The sequence below is a fragment of the Cydia strobilella genome, chromosome 11 (genome assembly GCF_947568885.1).
Source record: "Cydia strobilella chromosome 11, ilCydStro3.1, whole genome shotgun sequence".
NCBI classification, from domain to species: Eukaryota; Metazoa; Arthropoda; class Insecta; order Lepidoptera; family Tortricidae; genus Cydia; species Cydia strobilella.
Window position 1 is genome coordinate 6,883,339 of NC_086051.1, and position 13,625 is coordinate 6,896,963.

Here is a 13,625-nt window from a genome sequence, read left to right on the forward strand (position 1 = left end):
ATTCGTACGGCGCCACCTCCGTATTCCGTCCGCGGGATGGGTGGAGGGTGGAGAACCGTACCACGGATTGGGGACAGGGTCACGGCCGACCGGTCGCCGCGCGCCCGGCGACGTCACGCCCCGGTCTAAGTTGAACCAGATCATTTATGCAAAAGCTTCCAATTGAACCTCGATAATACGGAATGTGGAATTGCTGCAGTGCGCCGCCGCGCTAATACGCACTTTCTTGTTAAACATACGTATCGTAACATCATTGGTTGAAAAATAACAAAACCAAAGTGTTACCCGGACTTCTGAATCTATCTTTATTTTTCCGGCATGGCAGTCGGTTAAGAAATAGGTTCTCCAAGATACTTTCCGCATTGGATGCGTTCCTTGTTGTTTATTAATGGCATTGTCTACATTATTTACTTAAGTATAGGCAATGAACATGCAATCCTGTCATAAATATCAACTACACGTGGTTTGTATGATGACATTACCCGACATATAAATGTTCATAACCTGAATGCCTAGAAACCTGAACTTAACATACTATAACAAAAAACTATAACTCACTACAATTCATTCCGGCTACCTTGCTTGATTCGACCGACCATGCTCCTAGAATGGCACCGTCTCGGCCCGTACAGTAAGCACTGAAAACAAAGGTAGCAATTAAGAAAATATATAAGAATAATAATTATTTGTATAAAACAAGTTACGTAACTTCGATAGTGGATAAGGGTTAAGATTTTGGTTTCACTGAGGTAAGAATCAAGAATCAACCAATTAGGTAATTTTGTTGTGATTGGCCGATTCCTGATTTTTAGGGTTCCGTACCCAAAGGGTAAAAACGGGACCCTATTACTAAGACTCCGCTGTCCGTCTGTCCGTCTGTCTGTCCGTCTGTCCGTCTGTCTGTCCGTCTGTCTGTCTGTCACCAGGCTGTATCTCATGAACGGTGATAGCTAGACAGTTGAAATTTTCACAGATGATGTATATATCTGTTGCCGCTATAACAACAAATACTAAAAACAGAATAATATAGATATTTAAATGGGGCTCCCATACAACAAACGTGATTTTTTTGCTGTTTTTTTCCGTAATGGTACCCTTCGTGCGCGAGTCCGACTCGCACTTGGCCGGTGTTTTTTTACAATGTTTAGTTCTTTAGTGGAACTAACTTTTGTCCGTTCAACTAAGGAGCGCGGTATGCATCTCTCCATCTTGATGGACTCGATGAAATAATGCTACGTATGGAAAATTGAACTTTACCTTGTGCCTTGAATTTTATAAGCCCCATAAGTTCCGTCGTAATCGCAGTGTTAAGGACTTGGTCAAGTATTTAGTTCCATGTTCTGATTGCTCCTTGTGTATCTCATTCAAAGCTTGAACCGCGCTTTCACATCTTCTTAGGTAACTTTCACCCATGCCGACTGCATTGTCTGAATTAAATAATTTTGAATTAAAAAAGGAGCTTCATAGCATTTTGTAACAATCGGTATTTTTTTTACACTTTTCCCTGGTTTTTAGGGTGCCGTACCCAAAGGGCAAAAACGGGACCCTATTACTAAGAACACTGTCCGTCTGTCACCAGGCTGTATCTCATAAACCGTGATAGCTAGACAGTTGAAATTTTCACAGATGATGTATTTCTGTTGCCGCTATAACAAACAAATACTAAAAACAAAATAAAATAAATATTTTAGTGGGGCTCCCATACAAGAAACGTGATTTTTTTACCGTTTTTTTTGCGTAATGGTACGGAACCATTCGTGCGCAAGTCCGACTCGCACTTGGCCGGTTTTTTATATGTATAACTTATTTATATTATACATACTTATTGTAGTTCAATAACATTCAGAACAATAAGAGCTATGTACCAACTACTATCATAATGACTGTATCTATATATGCGTGTCGAGTCAAGAAAAAGAATCCTTGAAGTTTGGTCGTGCATATGATATGACAAAGACAGTATTATTTGAACAAGTGCATAGCGCTCTTTGTCACGATTGTAAGATTTGTTACATCTTATGAACTAAATTAGAATTCGGGAGTTTTTTATCTCAAGTGCCATAATAGATTACAACATACAACGCTACTAATTCTACTCTATGGTGTATGTGAGGTTGTATTCCTGGTAGTAACAAATTTCACCAGATATCCGAAGGATGCAGTGTGCTGTGTCATTACTCATTGGTTCTTAAGCTGAGCTTAGTGTGATTGCTAATAAAAGAAGGCAGCAATGTAATGCAAGCGCCATTACTCTATTACGATGGCCGCTTTCTACCACTCGGGTCAACATTTAGAAATGAAAAAAAAAAACTAGGTAGATGCTAACGTACAGCACTGAAGCAGTTTTATGATCTCCCGAAGCAAAGGTTAAACTGTAGGTTGGTCAGTACGTGATTACGCATACGTTTTAGACCCAGAAACCTCACAAAGCACTGGCGGTCCCAGACAGCATCGCCATGGGGCCAATTTGCGAAAGGTATTAGAATGGTATTTAGACTAATATTATGTATGGGTTACCGTGGCAACACACTAACAATAGTCTAGTATACCGTTCGAGAAACGGGCCCCATACAGGGGCCTATCTCTCGAACGGTAGGTATTATTAGTCTAATATTATTAGTGTGATGCCATGGTAAGCCATACGACTTGACAGTTCGTAGACTAGTAATAACAGTCTAATACCTTATATTGTCTTCGGTTACCGCGATAGTTACTCATGAAATAAAACTATAAAAACGGATTATATCGCGTATATTGAATTTATAATCAGTGATTATACAAATTGAACCGTAAACTGTAACCGTCCGTTACAGTTTACGGTTCAATTTGTACTGGTTAGTTAATTGCAATTAACGTTTTGCCAACACTGTTTATAATACATCCCGACTGACCCGACTGACCCGAATATTATTAGTGCGTCGCCATGGCAACCCATACGATTTGACAGTTCGTGGACTAATAATATTAGTCTGATGCCGTTCGATAAATAGGCCCCTGGCGTCCTTTATTACACACTAGTAGCAGAGTAGGGGTACCGGCTTACAGTTGCTCGCTTTTGCTTAAATTCTCGGTCGCTTCCATTTCGGTTGCTTTCCTAATAAAATAACAACTGAAATAAAATAAGTAATTTGTGACGTACAGCAAGGAAGCAGTTTCATGTTTGCCCGAAGCACAGGTACAACCGTGGGTTGGCCACTCTTCAGTTGCGCACACCAGCAGAGTCCGTTGTCGCACTGTAGCGGCTCGTAGTCGCCAGTGGGTGTGCAGTGGAGCGTAACAGCTCGTTTCTTGGATGCTTCCAATTCTGCTCTTCGCCTACTACACGCTAGAAAAAGTAAATAATAATTCAGCCTATATACGTCCCACTGCAGGGCACAGGCCTCCTCATGCGCGAGAAGAGTTGGGCTATAGTCCCCACGCTAGCCCAATGCGAATTGGGGACTTCACATACACCTTTGAATTTCTTCGCAGATGCATGTAGGTTTCCTCACGATGAAAAAGTAATCCATTTAAATAGATACAACATCTGCACTTGCTATCGATGCATGATATCATTCCAAATTCAATTCCAGTTGGCTGTTAATGTCAAAAAAGGAACGCTCAGTTGAGAACCTGGCAAGTCAGTTATGCGAACACGAAAGAGTTCTAGCTGCAAGTACTTACACCTACTCTATTAGGTACTATCTTGTATACCAATTTGAAAGAAATAAATTCTTTTAAAACATGTTCTACATAATATTTTTTTGTTTGATTTCTTGTAACCAGAAAGTTTCTTTTTACAAGAAACCAAACAAAAAGTTAACTTATAAACCGACCAAGTATTAGACCTAATATTATGTAAGACGAAAGTACACGTACGGATGCATATGTAGATGTGCACGCACACAAATACATACTTAGTTTCCGAATAAAATCAAAGATGGCGCTTTCAAATTAGTTTCTATAAAATGCTTCAAGAGGGCTCTCTTTACCTAATATACTTAATTTACTCTTTGCTGCAAGTTTTAAAAAAGTTTGTATAAGTGGTATTGTATAAAAAGATAAGATTTCTCTTTGGAAATACTGTCTCATACATATGTATACGGAATAGTAGATTGTGTCACAAGGGAGCAAAATGACATATTTACGGCGAGGGCGTACAATTGAATCCTAAACGAAGCGAAGGATTCTATAATAGAATCCTGAGCGTAGCGAGGGATTCTAACATAGAATCCTGAGCGTAGTGAGGGATTCAAGTGTTAACGCCCAAGGTGAAAATGATTTTGCTACCATGTGACACATACTGCTTTTCACATCACCTATGAGGAAATTACATACTAACATTAGGTTTCAAAACATTATTATTTTAAGCAAAGATCGATACGGACAAAGTGCCAAAAATATGTGTACACGACCTTAGTATAGGTACATACTTCTGGCACTTTGTCCGTATCTATATTTTCAGACGTGACTATAGTGACAAATTAAAAGTACCTACAGCTCATAATGATGTACCTAATATCTTTTCAAAAACAGCAACATACAACTAAAATGATACAATGAAAATCAAGTACATTATTTTTGTAGATTTTTCTGATAACAAATTAGCTCTTACCCCTTTGAACCAAATCTTCGGAAGAACACTATGAAGACTGATATCACTTATATTTATTATTAAATATTAGTGTCGTTACCGGGATGCTGCTTAAAACATCTGACACAGATGAAAAGGCCTATTATTATTGATTTAAACTAAGTATTTACAAATTTATACAGAATACAGAACCGCATAATGCTTTGTGAAATATTTGTACAATTTTTTTTTAATATAAACTTTTTAAATTGCATAGACAAGTATGGCTGCGTTTAAGGAGACCTAAAATGTCAATGTGAAAATTAAATTATTAAACTAAAGTTTTTTTACGTTTCTTTGTAAATATTACGCTAATTAATTAATTTACTTAATTTAAATATGATATTAATTAATTTAAAATACGTTAATTACATAATTACATTTTTTGTTTACAATTACGTTTGTAATAATTGAACCATAATTTACTTTCTGTTCATAGTGTTCGTTTGTCTATCTTGATCTGTTTATTGTTTCATTCTCAATTGCTCAAAGGTTGACTGGAAGAGATCCCTTATAGGGATAAGTCCGCCTTTGTACATTGTATATATTTATGTTCTTTTATTGTGTTTGTAATCTGTCTTATGTACAATAAAGTGTTTACATACATACATACATACATACATACAACAAAATATTATTTAAGTTAGAAAAATTGTATGCACGTAATCGATTATAAAGAAATTGTAATCGATTATCTGCATACTAATTTCATATGTCTTTGTGTCAATATTTCATACTGGCAACAAAATGTCCTTGAACAGAAAAGTGCCACTTTGATCCCTCCTAGCAGGGAAGAAAAGTTCCCTTTTCGAATAGGTGATGTGAAAAAAATAAGCTCATGTATCTCTTTACGAAGTTTACGACATTTATAGTCATTTTTTTTATTCCGTAGACTAAAATTACATTTCATGTGTTGCTAGTTTTTTACGTCTTATAAATATAATAAAAAAATAGACTACTTTGTCTGACAGTGAACAACAGTTGCTAGGTAACCAGATTATAAATAAAGAAAGGTATTGACAAACTAGGTATATGCAACCTTCTCAATGTTGTATTCATGCCTTAAAATTGTATCAATTTTATAGTGACATCGGTGACGTAGTTTGCATAATCAAAAGCATGGAGACTGTATAAAGGAGCCAAATCTCTATGTATGAAAAGTGTCCATCAAAAAACAGTAATTAGGCGGCGCCACCATACACCGAAATACTACCAAAAACAACCTACGTAATTTGGTCGGGTTATTTGTTGCCTTATATGGTTCATGTTATACTCATGTCCCAGAGCCTAACTAGCGCCACCGGAGAGATTAGGAACTATTATTTAAAGCTTAACGCGGTCACTTTTACAACAATTCTTTCTGCCATAAGAGATTGCGATCCTTTCTATACCATCCATAATCAAAAGTAAATTTTACGAAATTTTTCTTTCTTTCTTTCAAATCTATTCCATCATCCATCTGCACTGACGTTAACTATATTCCTAGTGTCCACTTGCAGTGACGAATAATGACATACGTCTGTCATATTTATTTTGACTAACGTTTACGGAATGGGTGATATTAAATTATTGTAATTTATTTTATATTTGCATGTGATTTACTTAATAGCTTTTTGTTATAAGCATACCTTTTCCGATAAATTCATTATATCCCCTTTCTAATAGATGAGTTAGAAAGGGTGACACAAAAATATTAAATAACAAAAAAATGTATACCACTGTAGTAGGAGCGCCCCCGTTTCAAAACCACACCATGGCTCAAATGAAGGTAGGAATTCTATAAAGATACTAAACGGCGATTAATAAGGATGCTTAGTCCTACCATTTCTCTCTCTTTAATATAAAGTAGCTTATGATAAGCATATCTACTTTTTAAAGAGCTTGTTTGACAAAATATTTTGAGCTAGAGAAAAGCTACCTTATTCTCGATTTGAGTCGATAGCAAACCATGCTACTTAGACCGCTATAGATACGAGCTTCTTAAAAATTCTACGCGTTTGTGTCGCTTAGTTAGTAGATATGTTTTTTTTTTTTTTTTTTTTTTTTTTTTATACCACGTCGGTGGCAATCAAGCATACGGCCCGCCTGATGGTAAGCAGTTACCGTAGCCTATGAACGCCTGCAACACCGGAGATATTACACGCGCGTTGCCGACCCTTTAAAAACCTGTACACTCCTTTTTTGAAGAACCCCATACTGTAGCCCCTCGGGAAAACCCCGGCAGGGAGCTCATTCCACAGCCGAAGCGTACGCGGGAGGAAATTCCTCTTAAACCGCACAGTACGCGACCATTTAGGTGCTAGGGTGTGAGGATGAACACCCTGCCGATGGCGAGCGGTGCGGTAATAGAAAGCGGCCGTTGGCATCATGTCAAACAATTCTTCAGAGCACAGCCCATTGTACAAGCGGTAGAACACACACAAGGAGGCGAAGTCTCTCCTTAGACTTAAAGGTTCGATACCGCTTGTGAGTAGATATGTAGTAGCTTTATGAATTAAAGTAGTGATACTAGGTAGTATTTAGAAGGGCTGGTGGCCTAGCGGTAAGAGTGTGCGACTTTCAATCCGGAGGTCGCGGGTTCGAACCCGGGCTTGTACCAATGAGTTTACTAGTCGCTTTTCGGTTAAGGAAAACATCGTGAGGAAACCCGACTAATCCCACTAAGGTCTAGTTTACCCTCTGGGTTGGAAGGTCAGATGGCAGTCGCTTTCGTAAAAACTAGTGCCTACGTCAATTCTCGGGATTAGTTGCAAGCGGACCCCAGGCTCCCATGAGCCGTGGGAAAAGCCTGGACAACGCGAGGAAGATGATACTTAGGTATTAGGTATAGTACTTAGTTTAACCTACCGCACGAAATGGTCTTTGCTTGGCATCTCCACATTTGTCCAAATATTCTGTTCCCGCTTTGGTCAGAGCAGAAACATCTGTGTAATTAATTCAAAGCGTTACAGACGCCTAACAGACGTGTCACAGAAAAATCAAACACAGAATATATACACAATTACACATCATAATATGAATATTATGATTTATAGTATTATGAATCTGACATAAAGGTTCAGCATATCCATGAAATATTCAAAGGGATTTAATTAAATAATTTTGCAAGACTAAAAATGGCCATTGTAATGTCACATTTATTAAGTAAAAATGTTAATAACGGATAACCAATAAAATACATGTGTGTACAATATCTAATGAGAAGGAAAACTTATTCGTCGTATTGTCTAATATTTAGAGTAGGTATTTCGTCCACATTCTCGTGTAGGCACTGGAGAAACAAAACCAATTGCATGCAGTATGAATTGAAATGCACCTGCAGATAGTAGGACCTGCAGGTGGTAGGATAGTAGGACCTATGAATGAATATTTTAGAGTATTCGCTTTGCACCTTTGCATACAAACTTAAGGGGCATCAGGGGGGTCACTTTTCTCTGCAGCTGACTGTACACGGCGCTCTAAAGAGGTGGGTTGAAAGCGAAAATATTGGAATCGTAATGAATCACACCTACCTCCCCGTGAACAAATCTCCCTTGCATTGCACCGGTGCGTAACTCCCGTCAGCCAGACAGCTGGCGGGGGGCCTGCACTTGCCAGGTACGGGTATGCCTATAACAGACAATGTAAAAGTTGAAGAGCAAACGGAAAACTTTATCGTTTCTATAGGTATGGTTTACGAAATACCCGTTACCGTTACTGCTTCACTATTTTTTGCACTGAAAATATTCTCTAGCTAGTTTCTACGGATCTGTTTTATTAGGGTTCCGTACCCAAAGGGTATTAAAACGGGACCCTATTACTAATACTCCTCTGTCCGTCTGTCTGTCTGTCTGTTACCAGGCTGTATCTCATGAACCGTGATAGCTAGACAGTTCAAATTTTGACAGATGATTTATTTCTGTTGCCGCTATAACAAATACTGAAAGGTACGAAAAGCTCGGTGGGCGAGTCCGACTCGCACTTGTTTTGATTATATTACCGTGATATTACCTATATCACAGGCCAAGTGATACATACTATCACTTGCCCTTTAGACGATTAGACAAATCCAAATATGTCGTAATGTTTTTGAACCATTACTACGAAAATAAAAGGCATAAAAACAATTATTTAAGTATGTAGGACCCCCGCCGCTTTCCGACAGTATCACCTATTCGTATCACAATTCACAAGGAAATTTTCCATCTACTCTTTGGTTTGTTTACATTATTATTCTAATAACCATGTTTTGTTTTTAATTTTATTTATTGTAATAATAATAGAGACAAAACATAATGCCTTGTTTTATTTATAGTTTTTTAGTGTTCTGATTGACACGCAACGAATCACATTTCATTTATTTATACCATTATCAAATGAACGAATTCACATTACATATGGCACACACCCTTGTTATGCAAACACAGCCAATCAAAGATGAATTTCAATACCGTCAAGCGGTAAGAATGTGAAATGCGAATGTTGCTTTGATATTAAATAATATTTGCTGACATGCTTCGTAGGTGACTTGTGACTTCGCAGATGTTTGCAAGTAGCCGGAAGTATTATGCTAATAAAGAAAGTAGGTAGGCGCTTCGCAGTTCTATTTGTAGATGAGACTTGTGTATTTTTGAATTCATCTTACTAACATATTTTTTATTCTTAGTAGGTAGGTGAGCGACCTCCGATAAAATGAGTTTTCCGTCAAAATTTATTGTTTCTCGTTACTTCTAACCTCTGAAGAGTCTGAACTACCTACATATTATTTAAACGTAAATTCCACATAAATATCGTTTCGTCAGAGCCGTTTTCTAAAGCGAAAGAACCGAAAGGTTACATTCGAATACAAAATAAATATCGCTTTTGAAAATTCTACATGTAGCTGGCTTTCGTCGATTACAATCGAAACTTAATTGCGACATTCGTAACCTATCTTACATTAGCGAAATAATAATGAGTACAGCCGGTTCCCCTGCGGCAATATATTGGCAGGTCCTTTCCGGGAGATTGCGTTCGGCGATCGTAATGAACAGATCGGCGAACTTCCGATGACCGTGCTATGTATTCGGAAGTATGTATAGCAATAATGTATAATTGCATGCGGGAAATATCTAGACTATACTAGACATACGCGGTAACCTGCCAAGTTCTAACAAAAAGACTGCACACGACACGAGCATTCCCGGCCACTATCATGGGCTTTGCATTTTGTAACAAAAAATTGTTTGACTGTCGTCTATTTAGTTAGTAGGTTTAATGCCTGTAACTATAGCCTTTCAGTACTTAACTTACCAATGGTAGTGCGACAAAAATATTCGTTAACAAGCTTTTTTCATGGGCCGCAGGAAACATTCTCAAATGTCTCAAAATTAGGCAAACCGGTGGGATTGATTTCTATGACGACTCCCGCTGCTTCGTCACTGTTGCGGGCCCGGATTTAGAGGCCTAGGGCCCCTAGGCACTAGGTATGACACTTAGAATTTAGGGGGCCCCTTCTCCATCTCAAAACCATTGCTAGGTTGCCTGAGGCCCTAGGCCCGGGCCTTCCGGCCCTGCACTGTTGCCTCGTAGAACTTGGCCTTTTATACACATGTTTTGTGTGGGTTTGCATTCAAACCAATCCTTATTACCGGATTAAAGAAATAATTATTCATACGTATATGAGAGCGACTAATCGGCCTAATTTATTACAAACTATCTTCTGCCCGCAACTTCGTCAGCGTATAGAATTAGTTCTTCAATAGTAAATCATACACCCCTGGCCACTCCCTTCAGGGATGTATCATTCATGGCCCTTATTTACTTATTTCCCTATGGTTATAGAGAAATAAATAAACCTAGTGTTCACGTTAATAATAAATTGTATGGGAATTGGAACGATTATAGGACTTACCTATTTCTCTATATTAACCGTAGAGAAATAAGTAGTGGACTATTTCTCTAGAATACAAATACATAAACTTAATATTATGAAATAACTATATGATTATGAATGAATGATGAGTACTGATGTTACCGGGACGACAAACTGGACAGCATCCGAATAACACTTCAGGATCGTACTGTAAAAATTCTCCTTTTGCACAATCGCTTTCCTTTAAGTCCGATACACAACCCGCGCATTTGGAATGTTGCGACGTCGTCGCCGAATTTACCAAACAAATTAGGGAAACGCTTGACAATAACAAATTAAACATGTTTTACGTTTTCAGTGTATCGGAATACACTGAATATTAACCTGAGTGCATAATTGCAAGCCGATTGAATTATATTTTATCTCAAGTGCACTGTTTGAAGTACCTCATTCGCCTATTATTATAATAATTCAGGAAACATCGCCGTAGTTTGTGTGTTTTAAATGTTAACATTCTTAAGTAGTTTTAGGGGTCGTTTTTACTTGTATTGAGATGATGAATATTTTGATTCGTAATACCACAATAATGATACAGCCAATTATCTCTTAGTTGAATAAACGAGTACAAAACCGTGTTAACTCTGAAGTCATTTCAATAAACTAAGAGTGGGGCGTTATCAGATCTGCGCTATCGCCATCCGAAGTTATTATGTAGCGAGCAATCGCGCTAGGTCGTGCGGCGAGCCTTCCACGCACCACCTGTACTCGCTTTACTATCGCATCCTCGTGCTGCGTCGTCGCGTTGCTTATCATAATTTTATCTGTTTCGGTTTATACAAACGCGGCCCAGTTGTGACTTCTTACTCCATGAGTTCTCACGAGCAACTCTTTATTTTCAGATTGGATTAAAACGAGCGTATCCGGCTAGCATGGAGGACTGCAGGAAGAGACATCAGACAGGCACTAAAGTTTCGAAAATTGCCCACTTATTTCAAGGTATGCCGTCGAGGGACGAGGAAGACATGCGCGGCGCCGAGATGACGGTCGTCCGGACCGAGAGCCATCTGTCTCGGTTCAATACCGCGCGAGCTCTTTTTGAAAAACTGGGCGAAGAGAACCGCGGCTTCCGCATCGAGAAGTCGCCATCGGCCGCAGCCAGTTTTGCTGGCACGCGCGGCGGAGCACCCTCACTGCCCTCGCGCTCACGCTCCAGCTCCGCGGGCTCCGTCAGCCCGCCGCGGCGCACTATCACGCCTTCGCCCGTCGCGCCTCCCGCACTTAACGGCGACCGCCTCCCCAATGGCTCCTCGCAGCCCGTACCCCCGCCGAAACCGGCCAAGCCCAGTGTTTTGCCAAAACCTGAGAAACCTGATAGGCGTTTTAATAAAGAACTCATAGAGAAACAAAGAAACTGGACTTCTCATTTTAGTAAACCGCGTCCGTCGTCGCGGTATGAGACACATGAACCTAGTGCGCGAGTGGACTCTAAATATCCTAGTGGTGTACCGGAAACAAAGTCACCGGAAGTTACCGAAAGAAGTGTTATTCCCTCTCGTGTATACTCGCCCCCTCTATCGCCATGCACCGGGGACTCTCAAGCGGAGCGTCCTACGACTCTCCCTTCTAGTTTAGTTCATAGAGGTGCGTCAGGTGTGAAATCTCCTAGTCCTGTGAAAACGATTGCGCCCGTATCGCCATCTACTATATCCAATAATATTATGTCTCCCACCTTTAGATCAGATGTAAGAAGTGATAATTTAAGTTCTTCCTCTAAAGAAAGTGTTGACGCAGGTTCTCAGCAAATAGGTTCGTCTGAAATTGTTTATCCTAAAACTCGTTCGACGCGAACTTCGGTATCTGCCAGTGATGAGGCTATCGCGGATAAGGATTCCGCGTCAGACAGAAGTCCTAGTTTGCAATCTTCTGATTCGTCATCGAGGTCCGCGCAAAGATCGTCCCACTCGCCTTCGAAATCCGCCGAGAGGTCATCCCATTCACCCGTCTCTCCGTCTGCAAGCCCTGCCGCAACAGCCCCGGCTTATTCTCCTAGGTATCCAAAATCGCCCCCTTCACCACCCATTCGATCTCCGAAATCACCTCCTCCATTGCCACACGAAAATGCTAAAATCACAGCGAGTGATCTAACAGAAAATCGAGTATCCGAAGAAAGAGAAGAATTTAAACAGGAAGATAGAACTGATGGAGAAGTTCCTGATATCTTATCACGAGCGCCTTCTTTGCCGAGCCTTAGATTACCGGTTTCACCTCCCCCTCAAGAAGACGATGAAAAGTTAAAGTACGAAAGAGACTCGACCGCTCCACAAAGTCCGGAACCCTACGATAGCGTAGCAGATTCACCAAAGTTACTTGATAAAAGCCTGGACGAGGATGGCTACGAGCACATAGAGTACAGTGTCATGAGGGACGAGAAGAGCAACCGGCGCTCGTCGACGCCGGAGTCGCCGGCGGGCGCTCCCCCCGCGACCGCGGCGCGCTCCCCGCTGGCGTCACCGCTCGCCTCGCCGATGCATCGGGAGTACTCTTCGCCCACCGTGTTGTCTTCACCCGTACCCCGTGAGTACTCTTTTATTTCGAAATAATAGGAATGGTTAACAATAGTTCAATAAGACACGAAGCTCCGGACTATATCCGATTTAATTAGTAATCATCTTTATAAGTAATTAGACAACAGTTGTTTAATATCAGTTACTGATAATGTGGTAATTTTTGCCTGATTATGGCTTACATATTTTGAACAGCTATGCGTGTCATTAGTACCAGCGTAGAGAAAACACCAATGGAAGTGAATATTTGGGACCGTTGTAGTTAATTGGTTTTGCCAAAATATGTTCTCGTAACATTAATTCGCATTAAAACTACAGGGGAGTTCTTACGTTGTTTTATAAATAAATAGGCTTGTGTTGTGGTTACAAGACGAATTATGTGGGTGTACCTATATTATAAAGGAAAAGAATTTGGTAAATGAATTCCAATCATAAATTGGGTAATATCTTTTGCAGCTTGACGTACATAAGAAAGAATTGTTTGAATACAAATTATTAACATTTATGACTCTCAGGTATAAAAATCCATGCTCATCACTCAAATAAATGCCTAAAGCAGGTAAAATACCGAGTTTCGATCCCAGGACCTTCAGCTTTGTAGGCAATTTAGAAGAGT

At 39.8% G+C, this 13,625-nt stretch overlaps 1 protein-coding gene across 1 annotated transcript in view; it reads left to right on the plus strand.

Annotated features, from left to right (window-relative positions):
- Window positions 1–6,148: 6,148 nt before the first annotated feature.
- LOC134745677 (uncharacterized) overlaps window positions 6,149–13,625 on the plus strand; it is a 39,105-nt gene continuing 31,628 nt past the window's right edge. Inside the window, exons 1-2 of the mRNA XM_063679795.1 lie at window positions 6,149–6,380; window positions 11,345–13,019. Coding sequence (XP_063535865.1) covers window positions 6,321–6,380; window positions 11,345–13,019 — 1,735 coding nt within the window. The 5' untranslated portion in view covers window positions 6,149–6,320. The remainder of the gene's footprint in view (window positions 6,381–11,344; window positions 13,020–13,625) is intronic.